General features: G+C 49.2%; 1 protein-coding gene across 1 annotated transcript in view; it reads right to left on the bottom strand.

Moving 5' to 3' along the window:
• RILPL1 (Rab interacting lysosomal protein-like 1) overlaps window positions 1–19,109 on the bottom strand; it is a 48,988-nt gene that overhangs the window by 13,864 nt on the left and 16,015 nt on the right. The window contains exons 3-4 of the mRNA XM_008591370.1: window positions 10,447–10,565; window positions 9,591–9,812 (exon numbers count right to left, since the gene is read on the bottom strand). Coding sequence (XP_008589592.1) covers window positions 9,591–9,812; window positions 10,447–10,565 — 341 coding nt within the window. The remainder of the gene's footprint in view (window positions 1–9,590; window positions 9,813–10,446; window positions 10,566–19,109) is intronic.

Genomic DNA, 19,109 nt, shown 5'->3' with positions numbered 1-19,109 from the left:
TTTTTTTTTTTTTTTTTTTTTTTTTTTTTTTTGTCTTTTTCCGTGTCCGGCAATGGATCGCAACCCTCAGTGTCGCCCCCGCACCGGACCGGGACCGGCAACGGGATCGCAACCCTCGGCGTTGCCCCCGCGCCTCGCTCAGCCAGTGAGCGGGAACTGGTCTGTATGTGGGATCCGAACCCTCGGCGGGAGCGCCGCCGCGCTTCCCAAGTGGCGCACTAGCGCAGTGCGCCACCGGGCCTACTATTTTAACTTTTTAAAGTGTGCGATTTAGTGGCATTTAGGACATTCACAATGTTGTGCAACCACCACCTTGTCTATTTCCAGAACTTTTTCATCAATCACAAAGGAAACCCTATACCCATTAAGCAGTCACTTGCCATTCCCCCTTACCCCAGTCCCTGGAAACCACCAACTGTGTCCTGCCTTTATGGATTTGCTTATTCTGGACATTTCCTATAAAGGGAGTCATTTAATATGTGGCCTTATGTGTCTGGCTTCTTTCACTGAGCATCCTGTTTTCAAGGTGCATGCATGTTGTAGCATGTGTCAGTGCTCCATTCCTTTTTATGGTTGGATAATATCCCATCGTATGGATAGATCACAGTTTGTTTATCCATTCTTCAGTTGATGGACATGTGGGTTGTTTCCACCTTTTGGCTATTGTGAATAGTGCTCCTAAGAACCTTCATGTGCAAGTATTTATTTGATCACCGGTTTTCAACTTTTTAAGGAGTTGTCAAACTGTTGTCCACAGCAGCTGCCCTATTTTACATTCCCATCAGCAATGCACAAGGATTCCAATTTCTCTACATTCTTGCCAACACTTGTTATTTTCTATTTTTTTGATAGCAAGGAAGTTTTTGCCAGCTGCCCCCAAGTCAGCTGGCCAAATCTACAGGTGGCCCATCCTCTCAAGGTAGTGCAGTGTCCCAAACACCCTTGAGCCACCAGTGTCCCAGGATTGACTAGAAGGAGTGGGAAAAAGTCAGGACAACTATAGAAAAGTTCTGGAACAGGGAAAAGGGGGATGGAAATAGACACTCCACCCCACCTCAAGAACCCCTAATAGCACAGGGAGAAGGGGACCCCAGCCTGGATGGCACCAGAAGGCCTGCAGGCTGAAGGACTCCAGAAGGCAGAATCGAGATGCTTCATATCCTGGGAGAATCCTGGATGAGCTGTTTAGGAGAAGACACTTAAAAGGAGACACTACCCACCAGGGCAGATTAGGTGACAGAAGAGGTACATGGCAGTCCTGGGTGGGGGGAGTGGTTCTGACCTCACCCACCCTTGGGATCAGAGTCAGCACAGAGCAGTGGGCAGCAGGGGAGGTGCCTTGATACAGCAAGAACTGGAAACCTGACACACGCCAACCCCCTAGGCCACCTGGGCAACTGTGTGGGGCCTCTTCCTGCCTGAGAACTAAGGGAGGAAATGCTGGAGGCTTTAACTTCCCAAGGAAGTATTCTAGATATCTGCTCATCTCACAGCTTCAGGTGAGCTGTGTCCTCAGGGTACGCCTTCAGTGTCTGACTTCCTCTGCAGAGCCTCCAGGGCTGCTCCTGAAACCACCTGCCAGCCACATACTCAGACAATGTCCTCTCCCCATGACCACATGTAGCAAGTGACTGGTATACAGCAGGCATTCATTAATGCAGTTCCCTTCTCTTCCTCTGCTCAGGTTTCCCATGCAGCAACCTTGGGTGTCTAATATTTATCAACTATTTATTGGGCAATTAACTTTGTGCCTTGCTGGGTCGCTGAGCTGAGCACTGGGAACAGAGTCAGATGGGTGGGGGTGAAGAGAAGATACGCATAAATAGAAACTTACAAGGTAACACAATAAAAGAGGTGCAGTGACATCAAGTCTAACCGGAGAGAATCAGGGAAGATGCTATGGCAGATGTGGTCTTGAGGAATGTGTAGGAGTTTGCCAGGAACTCGGGGCATCAGTCATGCAGACCAGAGGTTGCAAACTGGGAGCCTTCAGACCACACTGGCCCCCTCACACTTTTTTGTTTGGCCCCCACTGTGTACTAAAACTCTACTGCACTAGTGGTCAACTGTTTAAGATTGGTCGATTTCACCCTCAAGGCTGGGTTCTGGGTTTCCTTTTGGAAAACACTTTGGAAGACTGGGCGACATGCACTGAGGGTGAGTAGCAGCTACTCCCTTTTACAAGCGCTTTCCGTGGCTGCCCAACCCACCCCTTTTTCCTTCCCTGCCTGGACCCTATAGGCAGCAAACTGGAGCCCTCAGGACACACTGGCCCTGCTGTGGACCTGAACCTCAGGCTCACACAGTCCTTCAGCCCCACCCTCCCCAGACAACTCAGGTCCTGCCTTTCACTAAAAGGCAAGGGACTTGCCTCGAGGCAAGGGACTTGCCTTTCTGAGCCTCTGGGAGGGGCCCTCTGACGGGTCCACACACCTTGGGGAACGCTCACTTCCTGAAAGGCCCTCAGACAAGCCCTGGGCCTTAAGGCAAGGGACTTGCCTCTCTGAGCCTCTGGGAGGGGCCCTCTGACAGGGGTCCACACACCTTGGGGAACGCTCACTTCCTGAAAGGCCCTCAGACAAGCCCTGGGCCTTCATTTCCCAGTCCAGCCCTGAATAACCCAGTAATATTTCTAAGGGCCCTTCCCGCCAGACATTTGACAGATGAGGGAATAAATGACTTTGATGTGACTTCTGTGAACACACGCTTTCAAAGCCTCAGCAATTCCTGCTCACCCCCAAAGGGTTGTACTCATCCAAGACACTGAAGGGCTTCCTGGGAACCTCAGTGCTTTTTCTCTGGAGAAGGGACAGCTTTTTTGGTGGGGTGGGGGTGGGAGAGGTAACCTGAATCCCTTAGAGCCTGGAGGATTCCCAGTCACGTGTGCAAAAGTCCTGACTTCTGGAACTACTTCCTGAAAGAGGGAAAGCTTGGGCTCCAGCTTTTCCAGACGCCACCAGGCAATGACTGCAGCACCGTGGGTAGCCCAAGATTGGCCTGTCCAGACCAAGAGAGACCGAGAAGGCTCCTCCCATGATGGCAGTCAAGCACTATCTGCAGCGCCCTTCTAGGCTTACTCCACAAGGGACCACAGAGGCCGCTCGGGTTATCTTGGATAAGCCGGGGCCTTCTAGTGTTGTTCTGCTGGTCCCTGGAGGCACTTTGGGCACAGCTTGAGGAAAATACCCTGAGGCCCCAGCTGCTCCCCAGGGAGGCTCAAGAGACCAGCTAACAAGCAGTGGAGCCAATCTAGAGGCTCCAGGGAGGCAACGTACTGGTTCAGGGCCTCCATCCTGAGGCCTGGCTCCCAGGAATGTTCCCCACTGCCTGGGTGCATCAAAACGTCCTGTGCTCCCCCAGCCCCTTGAAAGTCCTTCTGAGCAGCCCCTGGCCCAGCAAAAGGGAATGATGGTTTGTGCCCTGGTCACACTTGGTACCTCCAGGCCTACCACATACAATTTCAGCCCACCTGCTACCGTGTGACCTGGGCCTGTCCATCTCTTTGGTGGTCAGTTTCCTCATCTGACAAATGAGGGGAATGACCTTGACTTGATTCAGTAGGTTTTTAGTTCGGCCTAAACCCTGCTTCCCGTACCAGTCAATGGACCCCTGTCTGCTCTCCCTGTGCAGACATCTCTCACTTTAAAAAACAAAAGCCTACTAAGAAATCAGAACTTAGAAGGCAGAAAAATCCAGAAGATAATTAATAATTTGATGGTTTTCTTATTATGTTTATCTAAAGTCCTGTAGACTGGAAGCCCACCTCATTTTCTTAAGGATTTATATGTCTAATCATGAAAGGCAGGAAAACCTTTAGTTAAGAGCTGGATGAACTAGAAAACATGCCATAGGAAAGAAGCCAGGCAGGACCACGTGTTGTGTAATTCCATTGATACGAAATGTATAGAACAGGGGAATCCATAGAGAGAAAAAGTGAATCGGTGGTTGCCAGAGGCTGGAGGAGGGGGAGATGAGGAGTGACTACTCATGAGTAGGAAGTTTCTTTTGGGGCGATGGAAATATTCTAGATAGTGGTGATGACTGCACAATACAGTGAATATACTAAAAACCATTGAACTGTATACTTTAAGTGGCATTGAACTGTATACTTTAAATTGTATGGTATATGAATTATATCTCAATAAGTATGTTATAAAAAATAGAAAAGAGAGCCTTGGCTACTGGAAATCACACTGACTTGACAGTGATGCAGCTCGGAAAGGATCATGTGAATCGAGATGCACCAAGGCAATGATGAAAATGGATTCCTCTCTAGCTCTGGATCCCTCTATAGCTCCCATCTTCCCCCACCAATCCTGCCCCAGGACTAACCCCTCACCCTAGCCACATGCTGTACATTCTGCAGTCTGGCTGATGCTGTTCCCCCTGCCTGGAATGGCCTGCCCCACATTCCACCCCTGGAAACCCTACCCACCCCACAAAGACTTGACTGGATGCCTTGCAGGCCTGCCCTGCCCCTCCTCTTGACTTCACTGTGCTCTCCTCCGATTCCACAGTCCTCTCCAGACCACACTAAATAGTGAAACTACCGAATCAAGTCAAGGTCATTCCCCTCATTTGTCAGATGAGGAAACTGACCACCAAAGAGATGGACAGGCCCAGGTCACTTGGTAGCAAGTGGTGAAGCCACCGTGACCTGCAGCTCCCCCATTTGATTGACAAGAATCCAGAACTCCACATGGCTACAGCGATGGAAGCAAACCCAGCAAAGCTGTCCTGAGTCTTGGAATAGATGCTGCAAAGCAGCTCAGCGGGTTTGTCATGACTGCAACCTGATTTTACTCTCCCACTTCTTCCCCGCCCTCTGGGCTGCCAGAAAGGGAAGCTGAAACTGACAGGCAGCCAGGCCAAGGAGGTGTGAAATGTGCCTGTCCTTGTTGCTAAAGAGATCTGGAACAGGGATGGGAGTCTCATGGCTAGAGTGATGTCCTGGAGACTAAGGTTTGGACTGGGCCCCACCTGGCTGACAGGAGACAGGCCTAAGCCCTTGTGGGGTCTGAGGGATTGGAAGAAGAATGTCGGGGGAGGAGGGAGAGCGACCGCCTGAGCTTGGCCTGGTGGCTCTGTCTTTGCCATCAGCCTCCTCCCTGCCAGCCCCCTGCCGTAGGTTGAGTCCAGCCCTCACCTTTCTTGCCTGGTTTGTTATAAAGGGCTCCTGACAACCACGTCTGCCCTGAGTCCTTCCCATTCACTCCATCCATAAAACTCAGCTGACTGATCACTCACCTGCTGAAACCCTGCGAGTGGATCCACACCCCCCACTGCTCAGAGTTCTGTGTGTGGCACTCTCAGTCCCGATTCTCAGGCACTGTAACAACAGTTGTTGTCTCTGCCAGACCTGTACCCATTCCCACACTTCTCTGGGCTAAGCTGCTGCAACTGGCCTCTGGAAAAATAGCCCCCTCCTGCTTTTCAGTCCATGTGGCTTGGACTGTGATGGAGTTTGGATGTGTTGTCCCCTCCAAAACTCTTGTGGAATTTTGCTCCTCAATGTGGCACCATTAGAAACTGATTGAGTCATGGGGGTGGATCCCTCATGAATGGATTAATGCTCTCCCTGGGGGAGGGGGGATAAATGAATGAGTTCTTGCTCTATTAGTTCCTGCGAGATCTCGTTGCTTAAAAAGACCCTGGCACCTCCTCTCTCTCTCTTGCTTCCTGTTGCCATGTGATCTGCTTGTACCCACCAGCTACCTTCCACTTTCCACCATGAGTAGAAGCAGCCTGAGGCCCATGCCAGATGCAGCTGTCCCAGAATCGTAAGCCAAATAAACCTCTTTTCCTTATAAATTACCCAGTTTCAGGTAATTCTGTTATAGCAACACAAAATGGACTAAAACAGGTTGGTACTACCAGGGCAGCCATGTGACTTGGGAATGATCAATATGCACATTCTAGACCTCTGGCCACAATGACTACCTCAGTGATGGGCCAATGAGAGGATTCTCTGAGACTCTGATTAGGACTCTTGGGAAAGATGCAATTTCTTTCCACTGGGGTTTTTAAGCTGGTTGAGTAGTGGGGGCCACTATACGGCAAGAGCCTGCTTGAGAATGATACCAACACAGAGGAAAGCAGAGCCAAGAGGAGGTCTGAAACAAATTCCTGACAGCATCATTAGGGCACCTGGAACCAGCTATACCTGAAGCCAACACTAACTCGCAGCTTTTAGTTACACAGCCAATAAATTCCTTTTTTTTGCCCTTAAAACTTTTTTTTTTTTGGTCCTTTTTGAGACCAGCTGCACCGCGCTCAGCCAGTGAGCGCTGTGAGCGCACCGGTCATCCCTATATAGGATCTGAACCCGCGGTGGGAGCGCTGCTGCGCCCCCACCGCACTCTCCTGAGCGCACCACGGGCTCAGCCCTCCTTAAAACATTTTAACTTAGGTTTATGTCATTTAAGTCAAAAGAAGGCCCTAACCTCTCCCTTAAAAGACTTCTCTCCCTTACTTTCCTTATCTGTCTCCCAGGTTCCTGTCATTCAGAGAACCTAAAAGTGACTGGCCTGGGCCGAGCCTGTGGCACACTCGGGAGAGTGCGGCGCTGGGAGCGCAGCAACGCTCCCGCCGCGGGTTCAGATCCTATATAGGAATGGCCGGTGTGCGCACTGGCTGAGCGCAGTGTGGGCGACACCACACCAAGGGTTGTGATCCCCTTACCGGTCACGAAAAAGACAAAAAAAAATAAAAAATAAAAATAAAAAATAAAAAATAAATAAATAAATAAATAAATAAATAAATAAATAAATATATATATATATATATATTAAATAAATAAATAAATAAATAAATAAATAAATAAATAAATAAATAAAATAAATAATAAATAAATAAATAAATAAATATATATATATGACTGGCCTGAATTCACAGCATGCTGTGCTGGGACTTGAGCCCACCTGACTGTAAGCTTGTCTGTCTCAACTCCCCTACCTGTAACCTGGGTTACTAGCACAGTGTCTGCAAACCTTAAGCACTTAATAAATACTTGTTGGGAGACAGAGCAAGCCCTGAGTGCTTCCCTAACAGTTCACTGTACTTTTCTTTGAAACAGCATATCCATTCTGCACATTTCCACTTATCAAAGTCTTAGCATTATTAGCACTGACACCAGCTCAAGGAACTGTTCTTCCATGAAGCCCCACATCACCAGTCCCATCGGAACTAACTGCCCCACACTCTGTGTTGCTGGCACACTCGGGACACGTCTATGTGGCAGACACCCAGCACCCACCTCACAGCGCTGGGCCTCCCTAGGGAACAGCTGCAGCCGTGCTGGGCAGTTCAGTCCATGCGGGCAGGACCTCAAGCACACACAGTGTCTTTCCACTTTTGCCCTGGGATCTGCCCAGAAGTGTGGGAGAGGTCACACACCTGGGGGCCACCCTGAGCCAACTCAGGGTAGGAGCTTGCAGATAAACATCCCAAGCCTTTGTCCTTCAGAATGACAGCTCTGGGAGGTATTCTGTGTGCCTGTCAGAGATCCCAGAGGGATTGGGTTCCCAACCCCTGGGGTAGCGACCTCAAGGACACACCCTCAAATTCACTTTTCCTCCTTCCCTGTCTCATTCCCTGACTTTTGGGATTACCTCCCCAATAAACCTCCTGCCCAAAGTCCTTTTCTCAAGCTCTGTTTTGAGGGAACCTAGATCAAGACACCCTCTCACCACTAAGACAATCCCCTCCCCCCTTGAGTGTGGCTGCTGGTGCCAAGTCTGTCTCCTGCACTGGGCTGTAAGCTCCTGGAATCTCCACAGTGCCCAGGACAGGGCTCTCAGATGAAAGACCAAACTCCTCTCCCTGGCCTTTCTGGCCCGTGGGACTGGCCCTGCCCACCTTTGGTCTCCCTCGGACCCTCTCCATCCCCCCGCTCTGCACACCAGCACCTTGCCTTCCTTGACCACACTGCAGGTCTCCTGCTGTGGGGCCTTTGCTCATGCCACTCCTCCTGCCTGGAACTCACTCCCCCTTTACCTGTTTACTCTCCCTTCTCCTCTGACTCACCCGGACTGTACTGGTAATAATAAGAACAGTTAACTCTAACTTTGAATGAACTGACATTTAATTCTTATGACAACTCTCTGGGGGTAAGTACTGTTGTTACTCCCATTTTATTTTATTTTATTTTTTTTCCTTTTTGTCTTTTTTCGTGACCGGCAACGGATCGCAACCCTCAGTGTCGTGCCCGTACCGGACCGGGACCAGCAACAGGATCGCAACCCTTGGTGTTGCGCCCGCACCTCGCTCAGCCAGTGAGCGGCCGGTCTGTACGTGGGATCCGAACCCTCGGCGGGAGCACCGCCATGCTCCCAAGCGGCGCACTGTAGCAGTGTGCACCGGGCCGGCCCCATTACTCCCATTTTAGACATGAGGAAACTGAGGCACAGAGAGGCCAAATAACGAATCCAGCGTCATGGAGGTAGTAAATGGCAGAGCCTGGACTTGAACCCAGGCAGTCAGGCTCTAGAGTCCACATAGCTGAGCTACACACCACAGCTCCTCCCTCAGTTGCGAGGCCTCCTGGCTCCATGCCTCTCCTTTAGCATGAATCGCTTTTTTAAGAAATTGATATATAATTCACATACCACAAAATTCACCCTTTCAAAGTACGGAATTCAGTGGTCGTTTGTGTATTCCTAGAGTTGTGCAACTGCTAATTCCAGAACATTTCCATCATCCCAAGAAGAAACCCTGTACCCATTAGCAGTCACTCCCCATTCTCCCCTCTCCCCTGTCCCTTCAACCACCAATCTACTTTCTGTTTCCATGGATTTGCCTATTCTGGACATTTCACATAAATGGAATCATCCACATTGTGGTCTTTTGAGACTGGCTTATTTCCCTCAGCTTAATGTTTCCTAGGTTCATCCACATGGCAGCAGGTATCAATACTTTATTCCTCTTTATGGCTGAATAATACTCCACTGCAGGGACACACCACATTGTGTTTATCCGTTCATCAGATGATGGACAGGTGGGTTGTTTCCACCTTTTGGCTACTGTGAATAGTGCTGCTATGAATATTCATGTACAAGTTCTTATGTGAACATCGGTTTTCAGTTCTCTTGGGTATACAAGGATACTACAAAAACTTTGTGGAAAATGGTATTAAAAGATAATACGAATCCTTCCATGAACTTTTTAAAGTACCCTCATATGACTTAGAGTGGAATTGCTGTGTCATATGGTATTATGTGATTACTGAGTAATATCTGTCTTCCATACTAAACTGTAAGCTCCATGTGGACAGGGACCAGGTCTGTATTTTGCTCACCATTTTAGCCTCCATGCATGCCACACAGTCAACAATTATTTGAATAAATGAATGAATGAATGGCAGGTGCCCAGTAACCATCACTAAGCTGAGTACCCTAGGCTAGAATGCTGGGAGTCCTGGTTTCCAGGCCCAGCTCTACCTCTACTCAGCTGTGGGTCTTCAGGCTAGTAGCTTATTCTCTCTGGGCTCCCACTTTCTTAAGTATAATGGGGAAAACAAGGCAACCATGCCTGCGTCAAGCCAGCCCTCACTTACCCTCCCACATCACCTCAGCACTCAGCTTCCTGCTCACCTCGGGCTCCTCCTCCCCATTCTGGCTGAGCTCGCCCTGCAGTCTCTCCCGCAGCTTCCCAAGCTCTGCCCGCAGGCTGCCCATCTCCTGTTCCTTGGTCTGCAGATCTGCCTCCAGCTCCACCTTCTGCTCGATCAGGGCCTTCCCCTGGGCCTCCACCACTGTGACCCGGTGCCGAAGATCATGGTTGATCTTCATCAGCCGGGTCTGCTGCTGTTGCAGCTGTAGAGAGAAGGAGGTCACTGTGTGGGGCTGCCCCCTACAGTAGCTCAGGCTGTGCACTGCACAAGGGCAAACCATCTACAGGTGTGCTATTTATACTGCAGATATCATTACTTGTTTGGAATTTTTTCATATTCCTATAACTCTGCTGACACCAGAGATGGGCAATTTGTATATTTACTATGATAATTTTATGCAGATGGAAGGTAAGTGTCTTGTTAGAATGAATATATTATGACGATTTCCCAACAGGTGGCAGTAACATGCCTTGAAAAAGGGGACATCTTTTTGTAATTCAGGCAGAGACACTGTATGGGCTATTGGAGCAGCCTGGACCATGGTAAGTCTGCTCACAGATGGGCCTGAAGGGGGTGGGCTGAAGGAAGCCTCAGGGACAGAGCAAAGACTGATGGGGCTTCGGGACCTTCCCAGGGTGTGGAAGGAGCAAGGTCACTGGGCAGTGCCCAGTACTGCTGCTTCGAGGCTGGGCCAAGCCATGGGAAGGATCCCCACCCCACAGAGCCCAAAGAATGAGCCCCAGGGGGAGAGGGGAAGCTCCTGAGTGGAGGATCTAGTCTCTTGCTGTTACCTACTGGCCAGGAGAATGGCCACGGTTTAGGGACGCATCACTTACAGCCTCGACATCCTCATTTTTCAGGCCGAGCTCCCTGTCCTTGGCGCGGATCTCGTCGCGCTGCTTGTCCACCACCTCCTTCAACTTCTTCATCACCTGCCGCTCCCGCTCTGACATGCCTGGGGTGGGGCGAGGGAGACCAGCACGTGAATTGCCCCTCCCCTGCTTAAATCACACTTCCCTCCCGCTGAGAACGAAACTGAGGCCCTAGTCCCCAGTCTCGCCCTCCAAACCCTTCACGCCCTCCCTTTCTGTGCCTTGATCTTGCCGAGCTCATACCCACCTCAAGGCCCTGCCCATGCTGCCCCTCCTTCCAGCCTCTCCACGGCTGGCTCCCCTCATTTTTCAGGCCTCAGCTCCAATGTCACCTCTTCATAGAGGCATTCCCCCCCCGACCACCCTAAAGTAGCCCCCTACCTCCCACCCAGCCAGGTAGCTTCTCCCTAGCTTCACTTCCCCACCCACCATTTAGTACCTTTGCAGCACTTTTTACATTTACTAAGTGTCTTGTGTGTCCTTTTATCCAACAAAAGATGAGACTGCACAATGATTCACAGGGTAGGAGCTCAAATGCTGGCTCTCCTATTCATTAGCTGTGTGGCCTTGGGCAATCCTCTTTTTGCCTCAGTTTCCACATCTATAAAATGGGATGATAACAGTACCTACCCCATGGGGCTGTTGTGAGGACAGACTGAGTTGATGCATATGAACACTGAAGATGATGCCTGGCACATGGCAGGCAACCAAGGGCTGTCTGACTTGCTTATTTATTGTCAGTTTCCCCCAACCTCCACTGGACTGTCACTCCCAGGAGGGCAAGGCCTCGTCTGATCTACTTGCTGTTGTACTCCAGGGCCTTGCACAGTGCCTGGCACATAGTAGGTGCCCATTAATTTGGTGAATGAATGAACTGTGAGGATGGGGCTGTTGTATTACTTTCCTGTGGCTGCTGTAACAAATGACCAACACATTTGAAAGCTTAAACCATCAGAAACTTATTTCCTCATAGTTCCAGGAGCCAGAAGTTCAAAATCAGTCTGACATCAGGGAGTTTCCAGGGCCACGCTCCCTCTGGAGGCTCTGGGGAGAATTCGTTCCTTGCCTCTTCCAGCTTCTGATGGCTGTCAGCATTCCTTGGCTTGTGGCCACATTTCTCCAGTCTCTGCCTCTGTGGTCATGTGGCCTTCTCCTCTTCTGTCTGTCAAATCTCTCTCTGCCTTCCTCTTATAAGGACACTTGTGACTGCACTGAGGGCTCTCCCAAATAACCCTGGATAACCTTCCCCTCTCAAGATCCTAAACTAAATGTCACCTCTGCAAAGATTTTATCATACCAGGTAACATCCATAGGTTCCAGGGCTTGGGACCTGATATTTTTGGGGCCATTATTCAGCCTTCCACAGGTGCTGTGGCTGACAGCTAATCCCTGCTCTCTGGAGACCGGGGCTGGGTAGAGGGTGGGCAGGATCAACATAGATTAACAAGACAGAAACATCCTCCTTAGCTGCCCCCTGGGACTCAGGGGACATGTGGCCAGATCCAACCCCAAGGAGAGAAACCATGGGGGTGATTCCTCAGCTGTTTTCCCTATGTGATTCTCTCCCCATGTTGCTCCATCACATCTAGAATGTTTCCGCTGACCTCCCCTCTCCTGTCCTAGATATTCCCAAGCAGGTGGTCACCACCATGAACGAGCATCTGTGGCGTGTGTCCAGAACAAACCCAGACAAGGGCCCTGCCCTTAAAAAGCTTGGGATTTTATAGAATAGGCATGAGCGCAGGACAGCGCTGGAGGGCAGCCCTCCTGTCTGCATCGTCTCTGTCCTCCTGGGCTTCACACGTGGCAGACACTCAGGCTGGCTGCTAGAACAGGGACAGATGCCTCCCTCATGCTCCCAAAGTGCAGCTTCCTCCTGATAAGCCCAGGAAGAACAAACCACTCTGTACCCTGGACCCTATTTTATTCTCATTCCCAACCACTGGAAGTGGGTATTATTACCACTGTTGTTTATAATATCAGTCCCATTTTACAGATATGAAAAACCGAGGCCCAGAGACAGACTTGTTCAAAGTTGCAGAGTTATGGCTCAAATCAGGTTTTCAGATTCTGAATCCCACGTCCTCTCCATATGCCATGCTGCCTTGTCACCAGGGGACAAGACTCAGGAGGCTACCTAATGTCACCAGGATGGGTCACCATGGGGCAGACTGTAGTCCATACTTTCTCCCAGGACAGGGCGCCTGCTGGCAGCACCCTCACATCACACCCCCCCAAACACATTCACCTGTCGAGTATTTATAGAGTCCCTGATGTGTCTGTGACACTGAGCTAGTCACAAGGGTCAGGATGGTCACTAAATGAAACAAGATTCTGTGCTTACTGACTTACAGACATCAGACAGACACATGTCATTACAGACCATGACGAGTGCTGTGATGGATACAACAGGGGCTGAGAACGAATGACCAGGGAGACCCAGTGTGGACTGTGGGCACAGGGAAGAAGGCCTCTAGGGCAAGGGTCATTTATGCTGAGACCTGAAGCCAGCAGAGGCTGGGTGACGAGGATAAGCATTCCAGGCAGGTAGCAGGAAGTGCAAAGACCCTAGAGGGGAACGAGATGTGTCTGGGAAGTTGGAGGATGACATAGGGCCGAGATGTGGAGGCCATAGGTGTGACACCAGCTTGAGGTGGGAGCAAGCACAGACCACAAAGGACCTCAAGGCCAGAGTAAGGAGGTTGGAGTTTCCTCTGAAGTGGCACCATGATCTCAACACATAGAGGCTGCACAGGGCAGGAGGGACAGCCAGAGAGGAAAGATTTACAGGAGGGGTGGTGTGCCTACAGATGTAAATGACACAATGAGGGACGGGACCCGACAGTTTAAGGAACTATAATGAGAAATGCAGACGGGGCCCCGAGTGACTGGGAGGCCCCAGACCACACATGGCTTATGACTTTGAAGTGGCATTAACCTCTCTGAGCTTCCGTTTTCGTATGTGTAATGTTGGCATGCTAATGATTTTTCTATACTCCATCTCTGTGACCACACTGTTCATACAAAGCAAGTACAGCGGGAAGTTACACAAGGCCATGTAATAAGATCTTCTCCTTCTAGTGGGCACAGGAACATCAGCTCAGGCCCTGAGACCACTCAGCTTGCTCCTTGTATCTGCTGAGTCCTGCTCAGCTATGAGGCAGAGAGCTGCAGAAAACCCTAGGGCCCCTCAGAGATGCCAGCCTGGGCTGAGATGGGAAGGCAGTGATGGAAAGAAAGGGCAAGAATCCATTTTGCCACCATAATGGCTAAAATGAAAAGGACTGACACGCTGGCGAGAAGGAGGGGCAGCTGGAAGACTCAAACACTGCTGCTGGAAGTGTTACTTTGGAAATTGGTTGGCATTACCTACTAAAGCAGACACTCATACTCTGTGAGCCAGCCATTGTGTCCTGGTTATATCCCCAACAGACAGGCCAGTTTTATTCATAATAGCTCCAAACTAGAAATAACCAAAATGCCCATCAACAGTAGAATGAAAAAAATTAGCTCTGGTAATAACACACGATAGAATACTACACAGCAATGAAAAAGAACAAACTACTATGATACACAACATGGATAACTCTCTCAGACATGATGCGAAAGCCAGTCAAAAAGTACTAGACGACCCACAGAACAGGAGAAAATATTTGGAAATTACATATCTGATAAGGGACTAGTATCCATAATATATAAAGAACTCTTACAACTTAACAATTAACAACTCAATTTAAAAATGTGCAAATGATCTAAATACACATTTCACCAAAAAAGAGGTATAAGTAGCCAATAAGCACATGGAAAAATGCTCAACATTATGAACCATCAGGGAAATCCAAGCCACAATGAGATACCATTTCGCACCCACTAGGATGGCTATAATCAAAGAGACAGACAATAACAAATGTTGGTGAGGATGTGGAGAAACTAGAACCATCATACGCTGCTGCTGGGAAGGCAAAATGATGCAGCTGTTGTGGGAAACAGTTTTCTGGTTTTCATTTCGCACCCACTAGGATGGCTATAATCAAAGAGACAGACAATAACAAATGTTGGTGAGGATGTGGAGAAACTAGAACCGTCATACGCTGCTGCTGGGAAGGCAAAATGATGCAGCTGTTGTGGGAAACAGTTTTCTGGTTTCTCAGAAAGTTAAACATAGAGCTACCATATGACCCAGCAATTCCATTCCTAGGCATAGACCCAAAAGAACTGAAATCACATGTCCACACAAACGTGTACACAAACATTCATAGCAGAACTATTCATAATAGCCAAAAGAGGAAACAACCGAAATGTCCTTCAACAGATGAATGGATAAATAAAATGTGATATATCCTTGCAATGGAGTATTCTTCGGCCATAAAAAGCAATGAAGCACTGACACATGCTACAACATGGATGAATTTCACAAACATGATGCTAAGTAAAAGAAGCCAGATACAAAAGGCCACATACTGTATCATTCCATTTATATGAAATGTCCAGAAGAGGCAAATCCACAGAGGCAGAAAGTAGATCAATCAGTCGTTGCCAAGGCCTGGGGGAGAGAGGCGGGCTGCTTTTTGGGATGACAAAAATCTTTTAAAATTAGGTGGTGATGATGGTTGCACACTATGTGAATACGCTAAAAACCACTGAGGTGTACACTTTATAAGGGTGAATCTCATGGTATGTGAATTTTATACCAATTTTCAAAAAGTATATACTGTACGAGGTATCTCCTAAAAGTTCATACTAGGCCGGCCCATGGCTCACTTGGTAGAGTGTGGTGCTGATAACACCAAGGCCCTGGGTTCGGATCCTATATAGGGATGGCCGGTTTGCTCACTGGCTGAGCGCGGTGCTGACAAAACCAAGCCAAGGGTTGAGATCCCCTTACTGATCATTTTTTTTTCCTTTTTGTCTTTTTTCGTGTCCGGCAACGGACTGCAACCCTCAGTGTCGCGCCCGTACCGGACCGGGACCGGCAACGGGATCGCAACCCTCAGTGCTGCACCCGCACCTCGCTCAGCCAGTGAGCAGGAACCGGTCTGTATGTGGGATCCGAACCCTCGGCGGGAGCGCCGCCGCACTCCCAAGCGGCGCACTGTAGCAGCGTGCCACCGGGCCGGCCCCTGATCATCTTTAAAAAAAAAAAAAAGAAAGATTCATACTATCTTTTAATTCCATTTTCCACGAACTTTTTGAAGTACCCTCCCATGTTTCCATGTACAGTCATGTGTCATATAATGATGTTTTGGCCAATGACGGAATAAATACCAAATAGCTGAGGTGTGCAGTAGGCTATTCCATTTAGGTTTATATAAGTACACTCTATGATCAAATCTCCTGGTGACACATTTCTGAGTGTATCCCTGTCATTATGTGAAGCATGACTATATATGAAGTTCAAAACCAGGCTGAACTAAGCTCTGGTAATAGAGGTCAAAATAAGGGTTATGTAGCGGGTACTATCTGAGAAGGAACAATAGGTAGCATTGTTCTCTACCCACATCAGAACACACACGTAGGGCCGAGCCCGTGGCGCACTCGGGAGAGTGTGGCACTGGGAGCGCAGCAGTGCTCCCGCCGTGGGTTCAGATCCTATATAGGGATGGCCGGTGCGCTCACTGGCTGAGCACGGTGCGGCAGGGCTCAAAAAAAAAAAAAAAAAAAAAAAAAAGGAAGAACACACATGTAAACATTCACAGAGTTGTACATTTAAAATTTGTTCACTTCAGGGGAGGCCCATGGCTTCACTTACGAGAGTGTGGTGCTGATGGCACCAAAGCCACAGGTTCGGATCCTATATAGGGATGGCCAGTTAGCTCACTTGGGAGAGCGTGGTGCTGACAACACCAAGTCAAGGGTTAAGATCCCCTTACCAGTCATCTTTAAAAAAGAAAAAAAAATTTGTTCACTTCACTCTAAGTTATACCTCAATTAAAAATACTGTTTAAAAAAAAAAAAAGACAATAGCCAAGAGGAGGAAGCAGCTTAAATGTCTATTAACAGATGACTGGATCCAGAAAATGTGGTCAATCCCTACAATGGATATTATTCAGTCCAAATAAGAAGGAGATTCTGACACATGCTACAACATGGATGATCCTTGAGGACATTATGCGAAGTGAAATAAGCCAGCCACAAAAGGACAAATACTGTATGATTCCACTCCTATGAGGATCCTAGAGGACTCGATTCACAGGGACAGAAAGAAGAATGGTGGGTGCCAGGGGTTGGCAGGGAGCTGTTGAATGGATACAGAGTTTTAGTTTTGCAAGAAAAAGTTCTAGCGATCTTTGCACAACATCATCTGTATAATTAACACCGTTGTACTGTACACTTAAAAATGGTTAAATGGTAAATTTTATCATATGTATTTTTGACCACAATAGAAAAGAAAAAGAAAAGGTAGAAAAACCAGGAAGGGCTGAAAGGGTTCACTCCCAGCACCAGCACTCTCTCTCCATTCTCAGATGGCGGAATGTGAGGACAGCAGGGCCCCAGAGCCGAGGCTGGGAAGCGGCTCTGAGAGGAGCTGCTCGTATGCCTTAAGTGCACAGAGAGCTGCTTACGCCCCTGGCCTCTACTGGGAGCTAGAATGTTGGATCTTCCTCCAGACACATGGGCTCCATGAGGCCCTGACACTTCCTCAAAGGATGCTCTCCAGCTGGAGTCTGGTCCTGACCCTGTGGACCACCAAGCGCTAGGCCCACCAAGCGCTAGGCCCAGAGGCTGATGGGGCCACCTAGGAGGAACCCCAGGGCCATCGGAGGAACCCCAGGGCCATCCTTATTCTCAGTACCTGGGCCATTGCTGCAGAGCAGTGCCTGGGCCTAGCTGGTGGACAAGAGGACACTGCTAAGGTCTCCCAGAGCGTGTTCTTCAGGCACACGGGGTGTGTGCGCATGTGTGCATGTGCATGTGTGTAGGCAGAGTTTGCAAAAGCCACCAAAGCCTTCACTGCTCGCTCTCTGAACACCTGTCCCACAATGGGCTCTGGGCTGGAACCTCATGGACCTAGCTCAATTAATCCTCAGAGGGGGCGGATTCTGCTCCTGGAGACATCAGGTGGGACAAACAGCTAAGTGGTGGGGAAACTGTGAATCTGGAGAAGGGAATCCTGGATCTGTAACTCCAGCGAGAACAGATTGGGGCCAGCACCTGGCATCTGGAGGGGGCTGAACGGGATGTCCTGGACTCACACTGGCTTTGCTTTGTCCTCAGGTGTCAGTTCTCTCACTTGCAAATAGGGATCATTTGGAGACCTGCCTGGGGGCTCTTGTGAAAATTAATCTATGTTAGGAAAGTGCTCACACAGACCTGGCTCAGAGCCAGTCTCTGAGTGTCATTTTATCCTTCACAGGTTGCAGCTAAGAGAAAGGACAAGAGTGCTTATAAAAGTGCTTTGGAAAATTGAAAGAAGATGAAATGTTTTTAAAAGACATTGTTCAAAGCTGGAAGTGCTTTTTAATCTTCCAGGGAGTGGGAGACAGGAGACGGCCAAGGTGGGTCTGAGTGCTGTGCCCACTTATAAACTGCTGAGAAAGCCACACTGGTCCATGCAGGGCGGCTCTTTTGAGCACCCCACCTTGCCACCTACACTGGAACCAGATGACTGTACCCCTCAATCCTCAATTTATCCCTAGGACTCTCCCCAGAACCTGCTCAAAGTGGCACTTAGCACACGGTCCCAACTTCACAGGCTCCACCTTCTCCTCCATGTCTGCTCCTCCAGCAGGTGGAAGAAATGCTTTTGTCCTTGTGTTCCCATAGTTTCCCATGCACAATAAAAATAACCGTAAAAAGCACGCCTGGCATCTGCCTGCTCTCTCTACTCAGGCGGGGGCTGCTCCTGAGCTCGCCCCTTGGGAACTGGACCCACGCTAGATTTAAGTGCGTCTCAGTTGCACATGTGTGGGCTGTTTCATGACAAGCCCAGCAGGGATTTGGAAAGCTGTGGAGGCAAAGCAACTCTCCCCACATGGAGGATGTCACGTACACAGGGATGCAATGACCTGCCGAGGAGGCACCTCAGAGCCCATGACCTGGGGGGCCAGAGGCAACTGGGGCTTCACTGGGCAGGAAGGGGAGTTCCCAGGTCACCCCAAAGGCCTCCATGCTCCCTGCAGAAATGTCACAGAGAAAAAGATGGCTACCGGTTCCTCAGTAAGTTCAACACAGTTCCCAAATCACCCAGAAATTCCACTCCTAGGAATATACCCAAAGAACTGAAAGCGTAAACACCACTTGAACACCATTGTTCACAGCAGCACTATTCACAATAGCCAAAAGGTGGAAACAATCCAAATGTCCATTAATAAATGAATGGATAAACAAAATGTGGTCTATCCATACAGTAGAATACAATTCAGCCATAAAAATGAAAGAAGTTCTGACACATGCTACATCATGGATGAACCTTGATAATACCATGCATTAAAAAGCTCATAGTTGGGGGCCGGCCCGGTGGCGCACTGCTACAGTGCGCCACTTGAGAGCGCGTTCTCCCGCCGAGGGTTCGGATCCCACATACAGACCGGTTCCCACTCACTGGCTGAGCGAGGTGCAGGCGCAGCACCAAGGTTTGCGATCCCGTTGCCAGTCCCGGTCCGGTATGGGCGCGACACTGAGGGTTG

The sequence above is a fragment of the Galeopterus variegatus genome, unplaced genomic scaffold (genome assembly GCF_000696425.1).
Source record: "Galeopterus variegatus unplaced genomic scaffold, G_variegatus-3.0.2 Scaffold147, whole genome shotgun sequence".
Taxonomy (NCBI): Eukaryota; Metazoa; Chordata; class Mammalia; order Dermoptera; family Cynocephalidae; genus Galeopterus; species Galeopterus variegatus.
This window is presented reverse-complemented; position numbering and strand designations above follow the sequence as displayed.